This window comes from Athalia rosae, chromosome 2, assembly GCF_917208135.1.
Source record: "Athalia rosae chromosome 2, iyAthRosa1.1, whole genome shotgun sequence".
NCBI lineage: Eukaryota > Metazoa > Arthropoda > Insecta > Hymenoptera > Athaliidae > Athalia > Athalia rosae.
The window spans coordinates 7,343,420-7,368,221 of NC_064027.1; the positions used below are offsets into that span (position 1 = coordinate 7,343,420).

General features: G+C 39.2%; 4 protein-coding genes across 4 annotated transcripts in view; 2 read left to right on the plus strand and 2 right to left on the minus strand.

Moving 5' to 3' along the window:
* The window catches only part of LOC105684553 (muscle-specific protein 300 kDa), a 116,267-nt gene extending 103,907 nt beyond the window's left edge, over positions 1–12,360 (minus strand). The window contains exons 1-3 of the mRNA XM_048649661.1: positions 12,115–12,360; positions 8,482–8,960; positions 7,988–8,219 (exon numbers count right to left, since the gene is read on the minus strand). Coding sequence (XP_048505618.1) covers positions 7,988–8,219; positions 8,482–8,907 — 658 coding nt within the window. The 5' untranslated portion in view covers positions 8,908–8,960; positions 12,115–12,360. The remainder of the gene's footprint in view (positions 1–7,987; positions 8,220–8,481; positions 8,961–12,114) is intronic.
* A 2,318-nt stretch (positions 12,361–14,678) lies between these two features.
* Positions 14,679–16,459, plus strand: LOC105684662 (transforming growth factor beta regulator 1). Its single transcript, XM_012398205.3, has 5 exons — positions 14,679–14,989; positions 15,073–15,301; positions 15,364–15,640; positions 15,732–15,951; positions 16,081–16,459. The coding sequence occupies exons 1-5, from the start codon at positions 14,870–14,872 to the stop codon at positions 16,252–16,254; spliced, it is 1,020 nt and encodes a 339-aa protein (XP_012253628.1). The 5' UTR covers positions 14,679–14,869; the 3' UTR covers positions 16,255–16,459.
* LOC105684663 (etoposide-induced protein 2.4 homolog) lies at positions 16,430–21,019 on the minus strand. Its single transcript, XM_012398206.3, has 6 exons — positions 20,728–21,019; positions 19,842–20,023; positions 19,506–19,761; positions 19,051–19,394; positions 18,884–18,958; positions 16,430–18,727 (listed from the first exon to the last, which is right to left on the minus strand). The coding sequence occupies exons 1-6, from the start codon at positions 20,740–20,742 to the stop codon at positions 18,640–18,642; spliced, it is 960 nt and encodes a 319-aa protein (XP_012253629.1). The 5' UTR covers positions 20,743–21,019; the 3' UTR covers positions 16,430–18,639.
* A 28-nt stretch (positions 21,020–21,047) lies between these two features.
* LOC105684664 (trafficking protein particle complex subunit 4) lies at positions 21,048–22,353 on the plus strand. The gene is made up of 2 exons (XM_012398207.3): positions 21,048–21,379; positions 21,523–22,353. Exons 1-2 carry the CDS (start codon positions 21,205–21,207, stop codon positions 21,999–22,001), a joined length of 654 nt encoding a protein of 217 aa, XP_012253630.1. The 5' UTR covers positions 21,048–21,204; the 3' UTR covers positions 22,002–22,353.
* Positions 22,354–24,802: the final 2,449 nt, after the last annotated feature.

A 24,802-nucleotide genomic window follows, 5' to 3' on the forward strand; every position in this document is an offset into this window, starting at 1 on the left:
AAAATGGAGATATCTCGGAGGGAAAAATTCGTAGCTCAATTTACTCAACGGATTCGTGTTCCTGAGGTCAAAATACATAGGAATAGCATAAAAAATGAAATATCATCCCGTTGGATATTTTCGATTTTTGGGCCAAAAATTAAGTATTTAAAAAATCGATCGTATGGCACTTTTCTGACGTATTTTGACCTCAGGAATCCGAATCTGGAAGAAAAATTGATCTATCTCTAAAATTGACCGAGTTATCGCCAATTTTCACCTTTTTGGGGTCAAAAATAAAAAATTGATTTTTTAATCTATCTTTATGTAATTTGAGTCCAGGAATCCGAATCTGGAAGAAAAACTGATCTATCTTCAAAAATGACCGAGTTATCCCCGTTTTTTCGCATTTTTTGGCATAAATTCGAGGATATCTCGAAGGGAAAAAATCGTAGCTCAATTTGGACAACGGATTCGTGTTCCTGAGATCAAAATACATAAGAAAAGTGCCATACAATCAATTTTAAAAAATAAAAATTTTTGGTCAAAATTTGAAAAAATCGTAAGGGGTACCCCTTGGAAAAATTTCAAATTTTGGACGAAAATTTTTATTTTTTAAAATCGATCGTATGGCACTTTTCTTATGTATTTTGACCTCAGGAACACGAATCCGTTGTCCAAATTGAGCTACGATTTTTTCCCTCCGAGATATCTCCATTTTTATGGTAAAAAATGCGAAAAAATGGGAATAACTCGGTCATTTTTGCAGATAGGCCAATTTTTCTTCCGGATTCGGATTCCTGAGCTCAAATTACATAAAGATAGATTAAAAAATCAATTTTTTATTTTTGACCCCAAAAAGGTGAAAATTGGCGATAACTCGGTCAATTTTAGAGATAGGTCAATTTTTCTTTCAGATTCGGATTCCTGCGGTCAAAATACGTCAGAAAAGTGCCATACGATCGATTTTTTAAATACTTAATTTTTGGCCCAAAAATCGAAAATATCCAACGAGATAATATTTCATTTTTTATGCTATTCCTATATATTTTGACCTCAGGAATCCGAATTCAAAATCAAACTGGTCTATATGTAAGAATGAACGAGTCGTCGCCAATTCCTCGCTGTTCGGAGTGGACACTGAGGTCACCATCAGGATACTCAGGTCACCATCAGGACCTCAACAATTGCGTGGGTGAACCGCTTCAGACAAACCGCATGAACCAGTTAAGAATAAGTTTCTGCTGAACAAGTTTATATCTGCGTAGCCACGACGAAATAATATTCGCTCATAATGAGCGAGGCTAAACAAATGTCAGCAAACAGAATTAACTAAAATAGCAACGTCTGGACTTACACGTATTTTTGTTTAAATACAATTTCAGGCGCTTCCAGAAATACTAAGAAAAATTAAAATAACTTCCAAAATCCTGCATAGTTTTCACGATACCGTGTGGCATGCATATCCTTACAGGAGGACTATGGATTATCTTTTTAGTTGTGTAATCTGGTTCAATGGGTAATAATGCGTGGATGTTTCGAACACGCGTAACGGCCAAAATGCAGGGAGTTCAGTTAAGGCTATCATCGTCTATCGAACAAACATTTTGTGACTGGGAAAACGACAATGAGTCCCGGATGGAAGTTCGTGTCGCCCCATCTGAAGTCACGTCATAAACGAGTTATGGGTTTCCGCATACCGATGTAGGTATATATGTATGAGGAATAGACGGTGTATAACAACGTAAAATACACAAGCACACGGTGAATGAGTACATTAAATCTATGTATAATATTTCCCTCGACGTATCCGAGAAAATTATGCGTCGTGCACTCCGATCTTGTGGATGGAGAAGAACGAGCATCGTTCAAGTCTCTGTCATATCTTACGGGTTTCAGAACATCGGGTAAGGAGATCCCTCGACTTTCATGATTAAAAATTTCCCGTGCGCTCTTCTTCATTTTTCAACGATATGGACATCCACGTAATACATGTACTCAGGTACGTTTGTATGTATAAGTACCCCAAACTTTCTTGGCACATGTCAGAGCTAAGAATACATCGTGCTTCGTGAAAGTAAGAATTATATATATATGTATATACATATATATATTTAAGCGCAGCGCGTAGCTAAAATACGATTTTAAAACACGTGGACAGGCGCGGCGATGTAACGCGACGCACGCGTCGCTGCTAAAAATCGGCCGAAGCCGATGCGAAAATTTTTGATTTTCGACTTTTCCTCCGCCTATTCTACGCGCCGAAATCGGTACACCGGATATCTCCGTAGAGATGATTCACGATTGATACGGATCTGGAAATAATTTTGACCCCCTGATTTCGATCGATTTATCGACGGATGCGTCAACGTGTAGATCGCGGCTCGATTACATGCCGATGCGATACAGTCCGAGGACATGACGAGGTCATAAATATATCCCCTGCCATGAGCTTCCGAGAAGTACTCATACTTCATGATTCAGACCTACTCGAGTAACCGACCCCAATTTCTCCCTCGTCTTGCACACGAGAAAAGATCGAAACTTCTATACCTGTAGGACAGGTTGTTGTACTTATACTTCAAGCCGTTCGCGATACGGCGTATTAGACGACAACCGGAAGTGGCTGCGCTGAGAACTTGTAAAAAAAACTATACAGCAAAAACTAAAAACTAGTCGTGCAGCACGTATTTTCAATAACAAAAAATATACATAAACGAGTCGAGTTTCGAGTTTGGATTATTTATCAAAAATGCAACCTGCGGCTCGTCTTTGTACCACCCCATATAATATGTGCGTGTGATATACGGCGCATTGAGTTTCGAGAGGGCTGAAAATTTTGCTGTAGTCGCCGGTTAACATAAAAAGATCTTGTTGCGTATTTTTTAAACCGAAAAAATAAATATCGCGAAGCTTAAGTTTATCGCGAACAACCTGCACGATGACGTCTCATGATGCGGGTGCACCGCATATTACTACTATTAACTGATACTCAACCACCTCATAGTACTTGGCGATTGTTTTTTTCACCTGAGATGCTTTTTGGAGGATAGAATACGAATCATCCCATTGGTTCGAACCGTGAAGCCATACGCGCCCACGAGAAAACTTCTTACTTCCAGCTCTCCAAGTTCTAATGCGACGATGCGTTTCGCATTTTACCGCGCGGAGTTCGTCGTAAATTGGTGAAAGGAGATCCACCGTAAAATCAAAACGACGCGGTTCGGTGGCGGATTTTTTTTTTTTTTTTCTTCATGGTTTTTTCATCCAAACCACAAATCCGACGCTTTTTTTTTTTACCGTGCTTCATCATCGGCTATAATTTACGCCGACCCAGCGGGCTGAGCGTCTATCGACGCTGTACTCGATATAGGGTGGACCGAAAAAAAACGAATCTTCAAATTTAAGTTCGAGTAACAATACGGTAAGCAATTGTCTCGTCACGAGACGAGTTATCGAATTTTTATTCATGGCGAGAGACGTCGAGTGATTTCAAAAATCGAAAGGGACGACGTATATCTAATTTATTTATACTGTATCGAGATTGGATTTTCGTTAATCAGTTCTACATTCGATTCGCTTCAATGATATATTTACACGCACAATCGGTCGCTTTAATAGTGTAGACATTACAATATGACGACTGTACAGCGTGAGCCCTGCAGCCAATGAATGTGAATGGTTCGGGCAGGTGTTCGTCACTCCTATTTATAGAACAGTGGCCTACTGTGTACTTATAGTATAAGCATTAATGTGTATTGTGTTTCTCTGAGCAAGCGAACCGCATCGCTATAGTTGCAACATGCGTGCGGCACGCGTCGATCGCTACCCAAGTTCCCAGATAACGCGGAGATAATATAAAACCGGTTTACAGAAATCAAGTGATTGATATAAATATATAATGCACGTATATTAACTACAATTATTGGGGGAAAAAAAAAAAAAAGGGTGAAACATGAAAAGCGAACGGAACATTCGAAAGACTTTCTTCAACCGGTCCGCACTTCGGACTGGATGTACATGGAATTATTTTTCACCAACCGGTATATGATCGTAAAAATGAAAGAAGAAATATTGGGGGACCGAAAAATAAAATATTCGGAATGACCGATCTCAACCCAACCCCTCCGCAGCTCAGCTTTCGAAACTATAATACATTTTGGAGAAAATATCTTGAACGAAGTTTTATCAATACCGGGTCACGGAAAAGGTCGTTCAGAAGCACGCTAACCCATCGGAATGCCCGCCTTATTCTCTTCCGCTTAATAATGCCTCGTAATTACCATCTATCCTATACCTGTGGCGAATATACGTAGATTAAAATATGAGCGAATCAATTTTTCCGTGGAGAAAAAAAGACACAAAAATAAAAGAGTCCGCAAGAAAGCTGAAAACAGACATCAGAAACCATCCATCCTTCTGCCAGCCCTGACTGTGTGCGAGGATTAATCTAAATTTTATCTCACGAAAATTGTTTTTTCGTTGCAGGAAATTCGAAGTCAGCGCTGAAGAGTCTTCGGCGATGTAGTTAGCATTTTGTCATCTCACTTGCCGAATCAACGAAGCGAGCAGAAAATTTAACAAAGCATATATTCCTCGCCTAAATTTGCCCTGACCTTTGACCCCGTGTCAAGGTTTCCACCGGAGATCTCTCCACCCCGATTCTCCCCGCCGCAAAACGACGTCCGTTGCAAAGACGCAGGTCGCGGCGCCAGATATCTGTGTCCGTCGCAGATACAGTCGGGACGAGACGTCGCATGTTCGGGTATCTGTCCAGAATTTTCTAGATACATCTGAGAATTCCCTTTCGTTCCCAAATATTCCCATGAAATAGAAAATGTGCGGACTGTACTTTATCCGAGTCAGTGCCCGCCCTGTATTGTGCGTATACCTATACAATTCATGGGTATATCGCGTTTTACAGATTTACGCGAAAACATGGAGGCGTCGGTGTAGCTAGCGGCAACGGCGTCCCGACGCTGCGCAGGACCGATTTCGAATTACGTAAACGTTAAAATATTTTCCGCCGCATCTCGAATTGCAGGACTTGCCGGGACATCGATACGTCCGAGACGGTGTCGAGAAAATCCTTTTCCCCGTGCAACGCGGTATCGTTTTACATTGAAATTTTTATCTCGGCAATAAATCCGTTCGTATTTTCTGTCCGTGTAAGCTCGCACGCGATCTCCTCTATTATAGGCGTACGTACATCGGCGCGGTGTTAAAATTAATTGAATAATAATTTAATTACAATTCAAGCGTGACGAAGTACGTACGCGCGGAACATTTTAGGTGATGCGATTGGTAAAATTTAATGAATCGCTACGTAAAGTGAGTGACTGCAGTAAATTGCGTCAAGGCCGTTCAGAGTATATATATATACTCGCTATTAATCAACGACCGTCAAATAAAACGTGACAAGTCGCTCGTCATACGTCGAATACATCATGCCTGTAGTTGTCCGAACGGTGGACATCTTGGCACAGTCTTTTTCATTCACAATCAGATTCGACTTGCCAAGGCTCAGCATGTTGGCTGCTGCATCGAGGTCGTCTTATGTTATACGTATTGTATGTACGTACCTACGCATATACGTTACGGAGGCGCCGAAATAACGCAATTTTTGACAAATCTGGCGCACCGAATGCGAGCAACGAAATCCGCCGAGAGAAACCCTGAGGTCAAAATATTCAACGATGAATTCAAAGTTCGGGGTCTGTCAGGTGCTCGATTTTCAGATCGTTTCCTGCTTCCGAAAATACATTTCCCTCAACACTTGAGGCTGGAAAAAATAAACAACAGACACGAAAGGGTCTATAATACTCCGTATTATCTGCACCGAACGGTCGATTGATTTACGATGTATTTTATAACCTGAGAACAGGTTTTTATCACCCCATCCATAAAGACCCGTTCAGAAGACAATGAATAATGCGGTTGATTATGAATGAAATTTTACGAATATTCATCAAAGATATTACTTAACAGCCGAGAGTCGGACGTTGAACAAACTCGTACGAGGTGTATGATACTTGTATGGGATAGTTTGTTTGATTTTAACGAGGCTAGATAGGGCTCGAGAGAGTCAGCTTTGGAGTAAAAAAGCAAACGATCATTGTACAAGTGTTTGACTTCTCTGTTTTCTTTTAATATCCTTTTCTTTTCTTTTTTTTTTAATTCGTTTATTTTCAGTCTAATACGGTTGTTACAACTCACAGACGACGGAGCGTTTGACTAATCCGTACGATAAATCTTATTTGTTTTTACGTGATTTCGGATTTGTTTGACAAATCTTACAAATCCGGGTGTTCGTATCCATTGGGAAATTTGTATTAGAAATTCTGCCGCGTCTACAAAATTTTTCAAAGCTCACGGAATCAACATTGTAATAGGCTTTTCTGTCGAAGTTCACACGGTGTATACCACACGTAAAGAGCTCAGGCTCAAGTGACACGTACCCCAAGTGATAATCGCGTGGGATGCGATTTTATTTTTATTTTTCTGTAAATGGATTTTTTTTTCATTCGATAGTTACCTATACCTACTCACGATTTCAAATCCATGTTACGTGTACATCCGCAGCGTAAGCAAATGCGATTGAGGATTTTATTTTTCTGTAAATCGAGTAAGTGTAGGCACGAAAGGTGTCGACTTGTAGGCAAATCTACGACGAAGACAATCAAGTCTATGAGTTCGGATATACTCGAGTGTAATGTAAACCATTGAGTCATCGCAACGTTCGGTTCATCGAACAAATTATACAATAACGTTGTTACAAAATGCCAGTGTCAAGAACCTCGCGTTAGACTTTCGTGCGCGCATCGTGGCGAGTGCGCGTAATTATCACGCCCTTGAATAAATTAAACCTAGACAAATTTTCGGTAATAGAAGAAGACGATGTAAATGGTAGTGTAACGTTGAGTCTGATTCGAAAGTCGGGTGTGATAATATAAATTCGAGGTTATTTGTTCAGAGCGTCAAACGTAAACAGCGCTGGAAATAATTAATCGTGTAATTTAACTGCAGCAACGTCAGCAGGGGGAACAGCTGTCACGACTTGAGATTTCTACTAATTGATCGTAACCCGATGGCGTTCCCTTCATTTATATAACCCAGTTGGGAGACCACCTATTAGTATTCAACATTTGTGAAACATTTAACTGCATTTAACACGTGCAGCAGCCTCGCGTCTCCGCCTGGTGCATCAGGGGCCGATAATAGCGTCGAGTCTACGGAACGTCGAGGCATCTCGGACAGCCATTTTAATCGTATAATGAAGAAGAAGCTAGCCCGGGATATCGAGGTTGACCGAGAATATAGCGTGGATTTTTCGAAAATAAATAAATAGACCAAAAAATGCGAAACTATTCAAATACGAGAGAAAATAAATGTGACAATCTCTCGCGTATCCGGTAGACGGAAATAAAACGCTTATGTATACCGGGAGGTCGTTAGTCTCAGTTTTTGTTGTTAGAGGAAATTGTTCACGTTTTCGTAGAATACTCCCACGCGGCATTCACCAGCATTACCGACAATTATTTTATTTTTTGTCGGTCCGCGGGCGACGTCTAGTTTTTGAAAAATCGTCGCCTTTCTCCCCATCAGTAGAAATAGTCCGATAGTAGTCAGACGAGGCACCGAACAACCGCGATACTTAAAAGTATGCTGCGTAGTCTGAGTTCAGGCGCTAATTCCTACGAGGCATCGCACATTCCGACGAAAAAAATTCGGGATGAAAGAATTGGAACCTAAGATGAAGAGAAAATTACAAAAGAAAAAAGAGAGAGTGTTGAAACTTTTGTCGGAACGGAATGTTACGCGAACTCAAAGAAAGAAAGAAAGAAAGAAAGAAAAAAAAAAAATAGCGTTCAAAATGTTTTACAAGATCGTTAATAACGAGCAACTTGTTTGAAGTCCGACTCCGCGAACGTCGGCCTACATTTCACGTGATCTATAAATATAAGGTTGAAGGTAGACACCTATGAAATCAAAGGGAAAATCTACTCACCCTGAAGTTGTTGGATGGTAGCTTGATACTCGGCTAACTTCTCGTCGACGTAATCCTGGCTCTGACTTGCTATAATTTCCGCCGTACTCGGTCCCGTCGATTCTTCGTCACCTAGCTGATTCGGCTCCAGCGGAACACCGACGTATTCGTAATCACCTGGTCTATACGGTGCGATCAGGTATTCCGGCGGGGCGCAGGGGACGGGCGAACCACTTCCGCTTCCGACCGGACTCTGCAGCATAAATTTTCAACGCTCATAATTTCACCATTTAATTCTATTGCCAGCCTCACGTCGTTCCGTCGTTTAACGGGAAAGAAAATAGAAAAGGAGTAGCAAAATTCTCCAGTATATCCACACTCGCTAAACGGTTTTTTTCGTTTCTTCGTAGCTCTAAATCATGCTCGAAAAATGTTGAGGACGTTAATTTTCATGGTTGACAAATTTAACGCGGACAAAACAGCATCGGTTAGAGGCGAACTATCAATTTTCCAACCTGAGGGGGTAAAAATGGTCGCGGTACCGCTCCCGGGGGCATCGGCGATGGCCATCTTGGCCTGGGGCATTGAATGTACCCGGGTGGTGGTGGGCAGCCAAAAATTGGCGACATTCCCGGTGAAATCGGCATTCCCATGGGGACTGGGCTCATCGGATGCATCATCGGGTTGTAGCTCAAGGGCGACATGGGGTGTGGATGCATCGGTGTGTTTGGTCCTCGCGAGCGATTGTGGGGATGAGAATGGGGATGGGGGTGAGAAACGGGGTGTGAAAACTGATGATGATGAGGAGGCGGAGACGGACTGTAGGGAGATGCCGGTCTAAACGGACTCGGAGCTCCTGGTCTATTTGTCCAACTTCCCGGAGGAACACCGCCGGGTGGCCCGGGGCCACCCGGAGGACGCGAGGGGTGCTGCTGCGACATGCTCCACTATTTTATTCCGCTGTTAATGTCACTCGCTTGGATTATCAGCATCGCTGTAAACAGAAGATTAAATTTCAGTAATAAAACCCATGCGCAGAGAAACGTGCACAACGACGACAAGAACAAAATTTTCATATCGGTAATTCTGATGCACCGGTCAAAATCTTGCACATTGTAAAGTACACGTACGGAGAGACGCGGCGTGATAACTTCAGGCAAACAATTCCACCGCAGAAATTTATTGTTCATTGAAGTTTTTAAGCCTTAAACGAAAAAAGAAAAACGTCAATTGCGCACGGCATAGCGTCTTGCAGCGACGAATAATAATTTATCTCATGATATTCTACTTTCCCACTCGTATATCACCGCTCGATTTAACTTGGAAATTGCGCAATGTGCGTGTATTCATGACGGAACGAAAATAATTTTTTAAACCGATGCGGGGGTATACATGTAGTGCATACGTGTATAGGTATAGGCATATATACGTATAGCGGAAAATCGCCCACTGTGATTCACAAATAAATCTCACTCACTAATTTTTTGCTGTCGACTTAAAATTTTTCAGCCATATCACATACCCTGTATCATAATCATGTGTTTATACGGCAATAATTTTTCAACATCACCATAATCTATAACAAAAATTAACGATGACCCGTAAACGATCTGAAGACATAAAACATGAGCTGATTCGTCGTTAGTGGAATATGGTGAAATCGTAAATGAATCCACACCCGTAATCACAAATCGATCGTTCAACCGTTCGAAATCGTAAGTTTGTCAAGCACGGGCTTATATATAGCTCGTTGGTTAAACAAATTGGCTGACACGCACAACGTGGCTTTATGATACTGCACGTGCATTCGTATTTCGTTCATGAACCCCCCCAACGTAATAAGTGAAATTATAAATAGCGCACGATCTAAAAATGATCGTCTCGTCATCGATTTGATCGGCGATTAATTGGCTCGGCTGCACGATCTCATCCCGTAATTAGTATTTCTGCTATCGATTCATCCGCCCTAGAGAGAGAGAGAGAGTAAAATGAAAAAACAAACAAGGAAAAATAAAAATGAGAAGGATGCTCGATCGGGTCGTAGCGACCGCTATCTTGTCAAATAGATCGTGCCTAGGCTCGATGCCTTCATTCCTACGTTGCCTATCTGGAGTAGAATAAGGAAAATCCTGATGTGTTCGAACCTTTGGACGGAGGTCGCGTATAATGGAAGCGAGTGAGCGTTGAGTGAGCAGTTTGTATGGCGCCACGCCAATCCCTCCCGAAATAGTGCGTCGTCTGCAGGTTCGCTATAGAAAGGCCATGTACCGAGATCAACCAAAGAGTTCATTCCCCGCGTACAGTCTGCTCAATTTTTAGCAGAGATCGCTGTACAGGACCGAGTTATCCATTACGTGATGTGTGACGCCTTTTTTCGTCAGATAAAAAACCTAATTTACCCTCGATATTCGCCGCGCGACCTCGTACACGCGTTCGGAGCGATACGAATGGTTTTTTTAGAGATAACGAAACAATTGGCAGGAAGAAGTCGATTTCAAACCCATTACAGAATGAAACGCGGTCGACTCCGTTCTGAAAATGAATTCTCAAGGAATCGGATTTCGCACAGAAATAAATCAATGCAATCTGTTTCACAATTCTGGCAGGTTCCTGGGACTCACGTCAAGTTCGGCTTCGATTCCTTCGAACGATATGACAAGATTCATCTAAATTACGTTTCCCTTAATTAATCATTTTCGAAAACTATGTAATTGATTGCAGCTGTCGCTTATGAAAATCAGCATCTACTGACTCGCTACCATCGTGGGAAATTTCTTTTTTTTTCGTAATACAATACAAGACTCATCCCTCTCCTCCAAGTCTTCGAGTCACGTTGTGCCGCAATCCCTGCGGCGGAAAAGTATGACATCGTCAATCGCTAAATTAATCTCCACATAACTCGTGCTAAGGCCGTTCGCTTGGTGATCCGATTTACATAAATAAAAGAAACATAAAACGAAATAAGAAATAATAAATAAGTCGGGTGTTCCATGCGTGTATATAGCTTTTTTACACATGCGACCGTTATACGCCTGTAATATCTATATTATACCTATGTGAGCAAATACGAGATGTAACTAAATATAACGCTAATGCTATTTTTGCGATGGAACCTGCGTGGATTCGATGCACACTATATTCTCGGTCTCTACAGTGGATATTTCAGAATCTGACACAAATATTTAAATTTGCAACGCCCTTCGCGACGGCGCAGCTTTAAACGCTGCGGATAGGATTTTAACACGGAGGTACAGGACCGATCTGACGTACGGATGTGCTCGATTGATATGAATTAACAAATCCGCAGTTGAATTGAACTTCAAATTCAAATTATATATTTCTTGTGAATATTTGAGACAGATTTCCTAGAAATAAAAGTACCGAGACACGTGCGACAACCCCATTTCTGGATTCATACCATGCGTCCGAAATAAAAATATTGAAAATAGTGAAAATATTCTATCATTGTAAACAAAATCGAGAAGCTGATCCGACCATCCACTGCAATCTACAATCTGCAATTCTACAGAATTTCCATGATCTCATACACTCCAAATGTTTAGGATCAGGAATGATAAAGATGTATGAAATTCGCATTTGAGACACGCACAGGCCAATGTACCGCGCGAGGGCTAAATCCTGGATCTCGAATGCTCAGTCCAAAAATAAAATCAATGGTGAATTGACGATCAGAAATAGTTCCGCTCTAAGCGGAAGTCATACTCTTGATAGATTGAAAATTCCGTAATTTATAAAAATCTCAATTTTATAAGCAATGTCGCCGGAGACGCAGCTGCAGCGAGATCTTCCAAATGAGCTGTTGAAAAAAAATGTGTGCGCGTCTTTTTGAAAAAAAAACGAACCAACTCTGAGATCTCTGGTATCCTCCAATTCGACAGAACTTCTTATAACGTTCATATGCGATATCAGGACTAATCAGGAGATTCAAGGTTGCGGATGGTTTCCAGTTAATCCGGCTGAATATGATCTTATCTTATCTCACGAAGAAGAACAAGAAGAAAGATTTGTACATGGGTGGTACGATATTCCGCGAATCTGATTCTCTTTGCTACCGATGATCCCGCCCGTATCCGGTGTTCAACCTTGGCTCACCTACAGGCGAAAATCACGGCTCAATCTTGGCTCACCTTACATGTAAGCATGTACTCCAAAAAATTGTCACCGGTCAATCGGTCAGCAAATAAATTCAAGAGCAACTATTTTCTGAAAACACGCGTAGTCCGTTCGTGGCTTCTTTTTGTTGTGTTTTTTTTTTTTTTTGGTATTCCTTAACTTTTTCTTAAATTAATTTAATTTATTTTTTATCCTTTATTGTTATCACCGGAAAAGACTACCCCGTGGTGTAATTATCCAAGTCTCCCACGAACGGCCGACACAGAGAACACGACGAGACTGGCCAGATTGGTCTATAGGATGAGCATCGGGGTGCGGGCGTCGAGGCGCTTACCGGCACATTTATATTTAACTTTGGCATCACTCGACGAAGAAGTTCCACCACCTCCTACCGACGACGCCGCCCGGCGTCGCGACGACGGTGCTATTATCTTCGATGAGCCGACGTACGCGTCGTTGCGTAGACATTGCGGCTGTTGGGATCATCGATAAACTAGGTATACCGATTTTATACGACTTCATACATTTTTTTCATCCCTCTTGCTGTCTAATTGTAAGCCGATAATCAGACGTAGAGCGATCTTTTTCACTCTGCAATGCAACGAATCGCAGGAGATCCATCACGTGAGATCGAATTTCGCTGTGAATCCACAATTCCATGAGAGTCTCTCGGAACAATTAGTCGTATAATATTCAGAACAATTAGGCTGAAGAGTGGTGAACCAGAACCCTTGAATAAACTACTGACCGAGAAAGTAATAACGGATGTGTATTACGCTTACTTTCATTACCATTTCATGATTAGCAACTTACCACTGTTGACCTACGTTAATTTATATCATGTAACCAGCTAGTTGCAGCAAATTTTCCGCAGCCTGCAGCAATCCAATCCACCCTAATATTTTATGTATGGGATGAAGAGGAATGTTTCGTAGCGAGTTGAAAAATTCAAAGTTTATATTGCAGTTGTTTTACACCTCAACTTTGAGGTACCTTTTGATTGATTTTGATTTCTGTAATAATTCTGTCTTTGAATTTTTCAAAACCACCGAATAAATCTACACAGTTCAAACTACAAACTTCAGTTTAAGTATAAAAAGCAGCAATTTATTTCAATCAGTCATAATGCACTCATAATCAATGACTCAAAATGCTTTTGGTAACACATAGTAAATGATATGAGTTATTTGCGAGCGACTGGTCCAGATCGTGCATGGTTCGGGTTCATCTGGTTGCTGTGGTTGTTTAAATCAGCTCTGGTGCCAGCCCCTCCGTAACTAGCTGAGTGCCCCTTTCCGCTTGGTGCATGGTTGGGGTTGCATTGGTTTGTTCTGTTTGCTTGTCCTGCCTTGTCCATGTTTTCTGACTGAAACAAATTGCCACATTCTAAATTCTGACACTCAATTATGGTAGAAAAAAAATTAATATAATCGATAGGACAGGCTCTTAGGACACGATGAAACCGCTTTCGTTAAACAAAAGTTCGAATGACTCGTTTATTTAACATTGAATGAATGAATCAATAGAAAGCCGATTTTCATAAGTGCGTATCATAATCAAAAGATATCATGTAATGGTGCTTGTGTAAGGATTAAACACAGAAGGGCGCAATTCACGCTTTTCTATCTTCCGATGTTAAATCGAAGGATAGAATGTAATTGAAAAAAAATAACTTTCTTCAAACAATTCGTTACGAAGAACTTTTATCCTCGTCCTGAAAAAAGAGTTGGTAAAAAAATGGAAAAATGATTAAAATTGAATTACGCTCATAGCGTTAATATTTTATTTTATTCGTTTGCATTATATGTGTAAAACTCTTGTACGATCTCAACTTACAACATTGACAGTTTCACGCAATTTTACAAAATTACCTTTTGGGCCACTAAAAGGACTAATAAAATGAAAAAAATTAAAACTAACATACTGAAAAAATGGTAATTTTCCAACCACATTTTACTTGAACTACTATAATTTTGATGTTTTTCTTCTCGTTTATTCCCCATTGTAAGATACGCACTTATAGCATACAATTGATTCAAGGTACAAAAATATGTGGATTATCTCTCCTGATTGTTAGTCCTTAATTATTATGCTTGATTATTGTTAATGATTATTACCATAAGAATAGAACATACCTTTTTCGCAGATTTTCTTATTTAGAAAGGATGATCCTCTTCGGAAATATTCAGACGTGGTGGTCGCTGATAATCTTGCGTATATCTCTCTGTATGCTGCTTAGGAGCGGTATTCAAGTGACGACTTGGATTGACTGATGCCTCTACCGCTGCAGGCCCCCTTTTTATAGGATTAATCAAGTGCGCATAGAGTAGGGACGGTATTCCCTTCTTTAATTTCACACCTGCACCAGGATTATCGGGATTCCCTCAATGATCTCCCAACTAGTCCCCTTGCATACGCAAACAGGATGGGAAATCCCATATTTAAATTTCAAATATCGAAGACACGTCGCAGAGCTGTGCCATTGGCCGTGCGCAAAACACCGATCCACCGTTGACTGATACCAATCTTCAGTCAACGAATCCACGAATGCCTTTTCTGGACTTTGATGTAGCGCCACCTCTGGCATTTACGTTTCAATTGGTTTCAATACTTGTTTACTGCATGCACTATTTTGTAGGTTACGAAAATACGAGTGCATTCGCATGACACAAAATTGAAAAAAACTTGGAGAGTTGTGTGAGAGCAGAGTGTTCTATAATTATAAACGATATAACTTATCTAGATTTTAGTGATACCGAGTCAATCGCAATGGCTCACTCGTACAACCCCTACTACAATGAATACCATAAAAACTTGGAGATACAGCAGAATATAAAATATAAGAAAAAGTATCGAAAGCTCAAACGAATTGTCAAAGACACAGTATTCGTGAGTATCCGGATATTTAACTAAATAAATTTATTTCATGTGTGGATACTATTTCCCTCAATTGAAGTCATGCATATTAACAGGAGAATGCTGCACTTTGCGATCAAGTTGCTCAAATGCAAGAAAACCTGTTGATGGTGAAAGAAGAGAGGCATTTCCTATTGCGTAAGCTATACCAACAACAGGGTGAAATAGATCCTATGATCACTGTGACCAAATCGCAGACAAATAACTTGGGATCTCCATCTCCGAGCCATGAAGGAACAACTCCAAAGAAAAATGTTAAAAAAAGAAACTCAACTGAAGCATTAGGTGCATATTAATCGTTTGCCACCTTTAGACATGGAATAATGTTGTGTTTTGAATTTTCTTAGAAACAAAAAGTAAACCAAAGCGGTATTCCAAGGCTATGCGTCGTGTTGTACAGCTCATACCTTTAGATGTTCACGGACGACCCGTGTTCCCTATTGCTCTTGGAGATCTCACTGTTTACTCCCTTGGTGAAGTTGTTTCTGATCGAATTGCGTATCATACTGAAGATCTTATCTATCCAGTTGGCTATTGCAGTACCAGAATGTTTGCTAGTTTGCGAGATGCCCACACCAAAAGTTTATATACTTGCAAAATTCTGGATGGTGGCATTAACCCACGGTGATTGAATTATTTTTGAAATAGGATTCCAAGAAACTCTCTTGTGATATGCCAAATGATTGCAATACCTATGTGTTCTCATCCCATACAGGTTTGAAATCGTTTCGGATAGCGATCCAGACCAACCATTGGTTGGTTTGACTCCCGATGAATGCCATTCCAGACTCTTAGCTGCAATCTCACCAACCCTCCGTTCCATTCCTGTAAGGGGAGCAGACTTCTTTGGCATTTCTCATCCAACAATCCAGAATCTTATACAAAGTTCCCCCGGTACACGAAAACTTGCCAACTACAAATCCATCCGTTTTGAGGTAGGTTGAGGACAATGACGTTGGATTTAAAATTCTCAGTGAAATGACGATTCAGTATTTCTACATCAGTTTGGATCAAGACTTTACACGAGTAATGATAAAGCTATAATGAGAAATACCTGATTATAGGTGTGCAAGAATCAAAACACTGACCATGCGTCGAGTCCTGGAGTAGAGGAAGAAACAGATCCTGGGCTTGGATTTTCTGCATTACACAGAACTTTTGCAATACCCAGTGGTTACAGAATAAAGGAGGAACCACCAGACCATGAACTCCTCGCATTTCAAGATTTCCTAATGTGATTCCCACGTCCAGATCAACAGTTCACGTAAGACTTGAAGTGTATTACCAAAATGTTGTACCATTAGAATCCAAATAAATTAAGTATTTCTATACGGTGACTCGATCTGACCAAGTATAGTGATAGATTTTAGTCGTATTTTGCGAAAAAATGTAATTGAAAAATTATTTGAAAAGTCATATACAAAAACATTTATTTTACATCAAGTTCATATGTACAATTGGCGTCCCCTCACATTTGATAATGATAACATAAAAAGATATCACAAGTTGGTAACAAAACGTTTTTCTCTTGACTTAACGCTACAAAATTACTTTCCCGTTTCCATTGAATCACGACATATCAAAGCACACTTGATGACATCGATGGACGCAGAATAATCTAAACATGTGTACTTACCTAACTCATAGTTCTGAATTTCATATAATTATTAAGTCTCGTAGGATGATTCGAAAAATTTTCGAGCATTTGCAACGATAGAACCGAATCAATCTGTGTTCGTTTTAAAAGAGAGCAAATAGTTCAACTTCTCATTTTCAATACATACAATAATGGTATGGAAAAGTCTGTACAAACAATCTGTTTCAAACTGTGTTAGATATTTTATCACTCGGATGCTGTTGTATGATTTAAATATTTATGTTGACTCAAGTAATGGGTGATAAAATCCATCTTGAAATTCCTTCACAACGCGCATGATTTCACCTTAAAAAGCATCGCTGTTAATCTAGTCCTAAAATGCATTCTTTAAAAATCTATAATAGAAGTTGCATATAACACGGACTATTCTTCACTCATCTGAATAATAGTCACTAATTTTAATCAGGCACGAGCTCAAACATATGCATATTACAAAGCAACAAATTACACGTTTCTACGTTCGTATAAGTATAATATTACTAATTATGCTATGCTACACCCATATTTATATCAAAACCACCAAAGCAAAGATATTTTCGCATGAACCCAAAGACCTCTTCGATATATTTTATGATATGGTTATTTCTCATTTTTCACTGAGATTAAACCTACAAGACTTTTTTTCACCTTTTATATCTGAGTACAGTATAAGTTCATTTCCACTTTTGGCAACATATTTTTCATGGTAAAAAAATCAATCGTCTCCATGAAATATCTTTACTGTCTCTTAGCAAACTTCTGCTGATCCAAATATTGAGTCTGTGATCTGCCTTGGTCCTCATCTGCTCTCATTTACGTGTATTATACAAAATAATTTCACTAAGAAAATCAACTTCTGGACTTCCAATGCAGTTCTAAAAAGCAGTATTAAGTTTTCATCCATCTATGATGAGATAATTTTGTTCTTTTTCTCTCTTTCTTTCAATCCTCATACGTCCGTGCTGTAGCTGACGTAGAGAATGATATTTGAGGACTCTGTTCTACGGTGAGGACTATATACAATATAGTCATGCATGCACGGCGTTATAAGATCAGATATGCATACACATAGATAGGTATAATATTACTTATTAATTACTGACTCAAGTCGCTTTCCATAAATATTCTCAAAAAATACAACTAATTACATATCTAACTATAATTACAATTTTCGTTCCCTCCCCTTTTGATTAATATGTACCACTAGCACTCACAGCTTATCGTATTCAGTGTTATATGGTGTTATAGCATTCGTTGTATGTACAGTTAGCTTCTTATACACAGTGAATTGAACACTAATTACCTTAAAGCTTTTTATCAATTTTTGATTTAAGAGTAGCGGCTTCTTAAAGTTAATTTTCACGAATAGTCGATTAACCAACACATGATCCATTTACTAGAATCATGCTGATATCTGTGCTAGGAGTGTTACTATTACTATACAATAATTCTTACTACAAATATATGCATGAGCTAATAGACAATTTTCAATTATTCTAAACTGTGTTTGATGAAATCCAACAGCGGAAAGTTTAGTATCACAATTTAGATGTATTGCCTACCTCAAAAAAGCATTAAGTTGACATCACACTTCCGTGAAAATTCCGAACATTGTAAAAAAATCGTAGCCAATTTATATCAGGCCAAGTGCATTTTTATACAAAAATTAATTATGAAGCCCTATCGTCTGAATAATAGTGCATAAAAAATCTAATTTTTTCTATTCTGGACACAATTCTTGATTTGTGAGCTTTTTGTAAAAAAAAAGACAAAGCCACTTGAGTGACCTATTCACCATTTTTTTAACGTAAATTTAATATTACTATGGCGTAACAACAATTGGTGTTCACGTAGAAATAGCTGCTTCAAATATAAAAATGTCAACATATTGTAGATCAGCAGATCGTATAAGCTTATCATAAGTCTTTCACGTTTACATATTGTGTTGAGTACGTAAAATGGGTGAGTCAGTGGTTTTGTTCAATTGTCACCGCCTGTTGGCTGGCCGAATAGTTTTATTAAACAGCGTATTGGCTATGGCGATGACTGGTGAGAAGAGTTTCAATGGATAATCACTGCAACATTGAAGCATAAAAGTTTGAGCTATATAGCACGATAATAATCCACTATAATCAGGAAGTTTCTGATTGAAGATAAACATGCTGTTTGAAAAAAAACTGATTGGCAATCTTGAAGCTGATTTCAACAGTATGATTTAGCATTATGCTTACCAGACACCCGTGACTGGATCAGCTTCGTTTCCACTTATAATGAACAGAGGGAACAAGATAGAAAAGACGCACCCACTGAAAGAAGAATATTAAAAGCGTGTACATAGTATAAAGCTTATTGAGTATTCATATGTGTAGTTGTTGAAAAAATGATGATCAACTCTTACCTGATAACATACGAATTTGGAAGCTGAGTTACAATGGCAAGTGGAAGCCCAAATCCAATAAAATAAGGCCAATTCCCTTCAATGAACGTCAGTCGCCTGTGTAGCTCCCAGCCCATGTTGAACCATTTATATTCAAAGGCGTATAAGGCATATAGGAGGCACATATGCACAAGGGCAAGAAGATCACCTACTGGAGGAAGAGGCACTCGCGAAACCAGCATTCCTTGACCCAGAAAAAGGGCCTGGACCAACACGCTGAAAAGCATGTCTGCTACTAGTTTACTCACACTCGATAACAAATGGGGCCGACCTTGCCTGTATCTATATGCGCTATCTGCTATGTCCTAGGAAATGGAAGAAAAACTTATCTCACACATGCTTTTTCTAGAGACCTTGTTGCATAGAAATTAATTTTCTTCAAAATGAATATCGGAGCAAATATTCAATATAAATACCTGGAACCATAAATTGTTCACTATCCTGCTGAGTAAAAAAAGTGGTAGAACCCATATGGTCCCAAAAGTGATTGAAAGAAAAGGTTTCATCCAGGACCAGATCATGAGACCCATCCCTGACGAGTCTCCAAATACAATTGTCAATAAATATTTGAGAGAAGGCAGTACTCCACATTCAAATATGAATATACTAGCCCAAAATACTCCACCATTTAATGCACAACATTGTATTGTTCTCTTCAGTACTTTAGACTCCCTACAAACAATAGACACAGAATTTACTACTCTGTAGAAACTGTTGGCTAGTATTTGCTCCAAATTTATCAACCGACGTACTGTTGTCGTTTTGGTTGCTTATTTGGACTGGTTGTACTGCTGTCTCTTTTTCTGGATCTCGAATCTGCTCTTACTGGAGAATTTTTCAGTGCTTTCTCATTCATCTGTTTATCCATATAAAAGAGAACCAGCGCACCTTTTAAGCTGTCCACAAAACCTCGACACATGGCCCGCACTATACCCTGTAATTCAACTCATATTCATAATTTATGAAATGGTTCTGTACACCCATTATTATCTAAATCTAAATTCATAACTTTCATGACAAAAAAATTTATTAGACAATATTGAACGCATTATTATTATTACAATGTACTCAGAAATGTGAAGTTGCAAAAGTATGATAGTACTGGATCTTTAATCCTTCGTCAACATGAAACTAAAATGAAAGAAAGGGCAATGGCGAGTGCTAGAGAAAGAAAAAACGCATTTGATAATTTTGGCTTTTTGTTTATTGACCAAACAACCAAGTGGATCAGAAAAGATGAAGGTTGAGTGTCAACTTCCATACTGTGATAAGCCTATTTACAAAGAGAAATTATAAAATATGTAATAAAATGCAAAACTTAAATCTATCCTAGACAAATGATGACACACAAAATCATTAAAACTGTGTGCGACTCATAGCTGTAAGAATTTTGATATAGAACAAAGGTAGGATTCGGTTTTATATGTGGGTATCTCAGAATGTACATCAGACATATGCCAAAAATATTCGAGTAATGAGATTGAATGTACAAGGTATTAATATCGAAAAACAGAAAAAATCATAGCTGTAATGATTCAAGTGTTCCATAATGTGAATAAAAAACTTAGAATAAAGTTAACTACAAATGTTGAAGAGATGATGATTCAATATAATGAATGTAATAAGTATTCAACTTACCGTTATGTTGTCCATTTCTCATTACACTATTGTATACGGACAAAATTATAAATAATGCTAATATTTTTGTTCACCTAGCCTGTAGTAGACATTTTCGATACAACATGATTATAGAGATCGATATACGTAGTTCAAAGTGCAAGTGATAAATTTTTTAAAAGTACACACACATTATTCCAGAAAACTGTTTGTTCGTATAATTTAATATCATGAAAACCTTCCAATCATTTGAACGGTAATCAGCTTACAGATAATTTTGAAAAACATATCTCAGAACTGCGTTCCTTTTAATTCTGACGTACACAACTCACGTACACAGTGTACTTTATACGTGTGTGATTCTTGAATCGACGAGCGACAATCGATTCCATGTACTCAAATTTTCGATTTCGATGTAAAATCAGCTGTGCAGCTGTGCAGCTGTGTTTGACAGATGAGTTACTCAACCTAACCTCCGCTGTGTGGTCATAGTTGAAAATGGTCATATACGGTGTATATATTGTTTCAAAATCTGGAGGATTAATATTCAATCATGATCACAATGTCCCAAAAGTCGAGACCGAAAAAACGTTCACGTATCCGCTAGACATACATTTAAATTATGAAAATAAAAAGATTGTCGTTGCATTCGGGCAAAGGGACGGCATCAAAGGTAAAAATCATTTCCTAGGCTTAATGCATGATGTTATTATTTTCAAGTTTAGCAGTAAATCATATTTGACCTAAAATTATTATGTTGTTGATATTTTGTTCAATTGACATTCTTTGTTTGAATTTGAATTCTCACATTTGTAGTGGGCCATGTTTTGACGTCTGTGAATGGGAACCCTGTGAATGGTCGTGAACTGGAAGATGGGAGAGACGTATTGGATATGCTAGAGAAGCCCGAAAACTATCCAATACAGTTAAAATTTAGCAGATCTAAGATGACAACAAATGAGAAAATATTTCTGGCCTCAATGTTCTATCCGCTATTCGCCATTGCCAGTCAGCTTAGTCCAGAACCAAGATGTTCTGGAATCGAAGTACTGGAAGCAGACACATTCCGTTTGTATTGCTATCAGACATTAACTGGTGTCAAATTCATGGTAGTTGCTGAACCCACTCAAGCAGGAATGGACATCTTATTAAAACGTGTCTATGAACTCTACGCAGATTATGCATTGAAAAATCCATTTTACTCCCTCGAAATGCCTATAAGATGCGAACTATTTGAAACACATCTTCAGAGTCTATTAGAGACTGTGGAAAAGTCAGGAATCAGTAATGTCTGAAACATTGATCATTATTCCTGGTTATAGATTTCATAAGATTGAGTTGGATGCAGTAACGGCGATAGTTCATTTGTTACAACTCGAAATCGCTGCTAGGAATCATGCAGCTTCTAGATAACGGGTTTGCATGATATATCGTACTCTTACAGACGCCCTGACGCCTGAAATAATGCTCACAGTTACCTAAAAGGATGATCACAAATCTTGCAGAGGTTCACATTTATTACTGCATACAGCTCTTTAAACACATTATACTAGGTAATCTTCATTTGGAAATGATGATAAAATACAATGAACGTCTTATTATGACATTGTACAGTTAAAGTATTTATAAAAAAATGGATAAATAGGACAAAATTTGTATTCTCTTCAATTATTCCTGCCTTATAGTATATTACACACCTAGGGCCCATGGTATGTATACTATTTTTTTCCGCCCGGTGGGGACAAAAATTTATTTTTTATATCTCTGGATTTGCTGGGAACTGAAAATTAAATTAGCTAATGAATTTTCAGTATGTCAGGCCGTAGAAAAGGTTCACAACAAATATAACATAAAAAATTTCACGGTTTTCTCTAGGAGTATTCAAGTCATTATAATAGTACGTACAATTGTACTATATCATAAAAAGATATAATCTTTTATTAACGGCACCTATTAATCAGTGGAATAGCAAAATTGTATATAACGGCTTGTTGAATTTGATTGTATAGTACGAGTGCCCTCAGCATGACCTACTAAACCAGCTTCTTTATTTAAATTCGCGAGGATATTCTTCTGGATTTCATTATCGTAACCGTGAGAGAATGAAGATCGGTTCAGTGGCCAATGGGGATATTAGCGGTTACAGCTCCAGCTGCCCACTCATGGCCAAGGTATGCGGCAGCTATGCTATGCAGGTGAACGGAGAGTTGCAGGACGTCGTTGCGGGCTCCTATAATACCGCACATCAGACATCCAGGTCTGATTTTCGGGTCAATGACCTTGAAATCCGAAATCTTTAACGAACCGAAATTCTTTCGATGGTCCCGCATTCCCAAACCCCTTCTCACCCGGAGAACAGGCTCACTTTTGAAATACGTCCTCATGATCAGTAAAGTAAATTTGAAAAGTTTCATATGAGGTATGACTAAGGCCACCAACCAAAATGCGTAATTCATTTGAAATTTTTACGATTTCTCATGCTAACTATTACAACTGATGTTCCACGAATTCAAGCTAATGTAATGACTGAAAGTTTTATTATACTAGTACTAGTATACGATTGATCGAGTCCTGATACGGTCCTCCTAATCTGGAAGATCCATAATTTGCATACCAACGGCGAATTATGAAATACAAAAAAAAAGGAGATAAAATGATCAGACGTAATATTTGGTGCAGGTATGCGAGGCGCGTTCCCACCCCCCCCACTTCTTGATCCACCCATACCTCTTTCAGGACGCGAGCAGGTACGTGACGTCACTGAACAAACGCGCGGTTTTCCTCATCAGATTCTAAGGAATCCGTTCAACAATTCCTCAGACCTGGACCGAACCATTTGCTTTTATGAGAGGCCGTACGATGCGTCTGAAAACATTCGGGACAAGATAGTTTAGCTTTAAGAAATTTCTCAATTAAAACAGCTCGAAGAAACGTGCCGAAAACAAATCTTTCACGCCTTCAAATGGGCCAAAGAATTGTAGACATTTATAATTTAAATGAATTCTCTAAAATTGCACAACTTCAAGGTCGAATATACAGAAACTATTTCTACGGTTAACGGTACACAAATGTCGGAGTCTACGATCATATCTATGCTACGACTAAGATCTCGACTTTTTCGTTTTGATACATCGCCTACTTCCAAGGACGTGGGTAATTTTAGTGACGATTTTTACGTTGAAAGATTACTAATATCAACTGCACAGGGCTAGTTGACTCATCGATTGATAATTGAAGTGGTCCCGTGAGACAACTATAGAGTCCTGTGGTGTGTGAGTCACTTCTTCAGCGCCTGAATGATGTACCAATCTTCAGTCAACGCAGTTCGTTTGTCATTTTAGTTGCTGGTCCGCAGGCGCCACGACAGATCCACTGCTGTCGACTTTTCCCAATTTGCCTCATAAATCATGTCGTTAACTAGGGTCACCCATCCACATGACGCCGCTTGATTACGTCAACTCGATCAGAACTTCTTCTAAAATTGCGCTAATTTCCTAAATCTCATTCTCAATGGGCATTTTATCAGTCGCTTAAAATTGAACTAGATACGAAAAACACGAATCGCGTATTTTTGTCACTGCTCGCCGATAGAGTTTTTCGTTTTTCATAAGATCGAAAAAGAACGCGACAATTGGCGCGACACTTGGCTCGACATACAGCTCGTTTTTTTTCAAGTTTTTTGTCTTTTTTCATACAGCGAAAAAATACCACGGAACAGTTACTGTTGTAGTTTACGACATAAGCGCGGGTGTTCTTCCTGTTTTCTCGGAAACTGAAATCTTTGGCAGTGCGACGAAGATTTTCGTGGGATCCATTCGGCGATTGACAGGGTTTCATTTCTTTGACGCGTCATAAGAATTTCCGGTAACACGACTCACGGAGTACTGATCGTTCCTCAATTACTTAGCGCCAGAGAAGCGTTCCATTCTGTGGTTCCGTGGATTGGTAACGAGCCAATTTCATTATACCTATACTCATATGTGTACTTGACGACGTCACGAAGGCCGTCGCGACGCCCGTCGACCATATTTCGCTACGTTGAGATGACTAACTCTGCGAAAACATCCACGTTTTCGCCGACTGATAATATCAAACC

Bases quoted from the DNA above. Each gene is read 5' to 3' on its own strand.
- LOC105684662 (XM_012398205.3), top strand. From the start codon at position 14,870: ATGGCTCACTCGTACAACCCCTACTACAATGAATACCATAAAAACTTG. The intron at 14,990-15,072 runs GTGAGTATCCGG...GCATATTAACAG, and splicing joins TTGTCAAAGACACAGTATTC to GAGAATGCTGCACTTTGCGA. The intron at 15,302-15,363 runs GTGCATATTAAT...GAATTTTCTTAG, and splicing joins AAACTCAACTGAAGCATTAG to AAACAAAAAGTAAACCAAAG.
- LOC105684663 (XM_012398206.3), bottom strand. The intron at 18,959-19,050 runs GTAAGAGTTGAT...TTCTTCTTTCAG, and splicing joins CCAAATTCGTATGTTATCAG to TGGGTGCGTCTTTTCTATCT. The intron at 18,728-18,883 runs GTAAGCATAATG...TCAATGTTGCAG, and splicing joins GATCCAGTCACGGGTGTCTG to TGATTATCCATTGAAACTCT.
- LOC105684664 (XM_012398207.3), top strand. From the start codon at position 21,205: ATGGTCATATACGGTGTATATATTGTTTCAAAATCTGGAGGATTAATA. The intron at 21,380-21,522 runs GTAAAAATCATT...TCACATTTGTAG, and splicing joins GCAAAGGGACGGCATCAAAG to TGGGCCATGTTTTGACGTCT.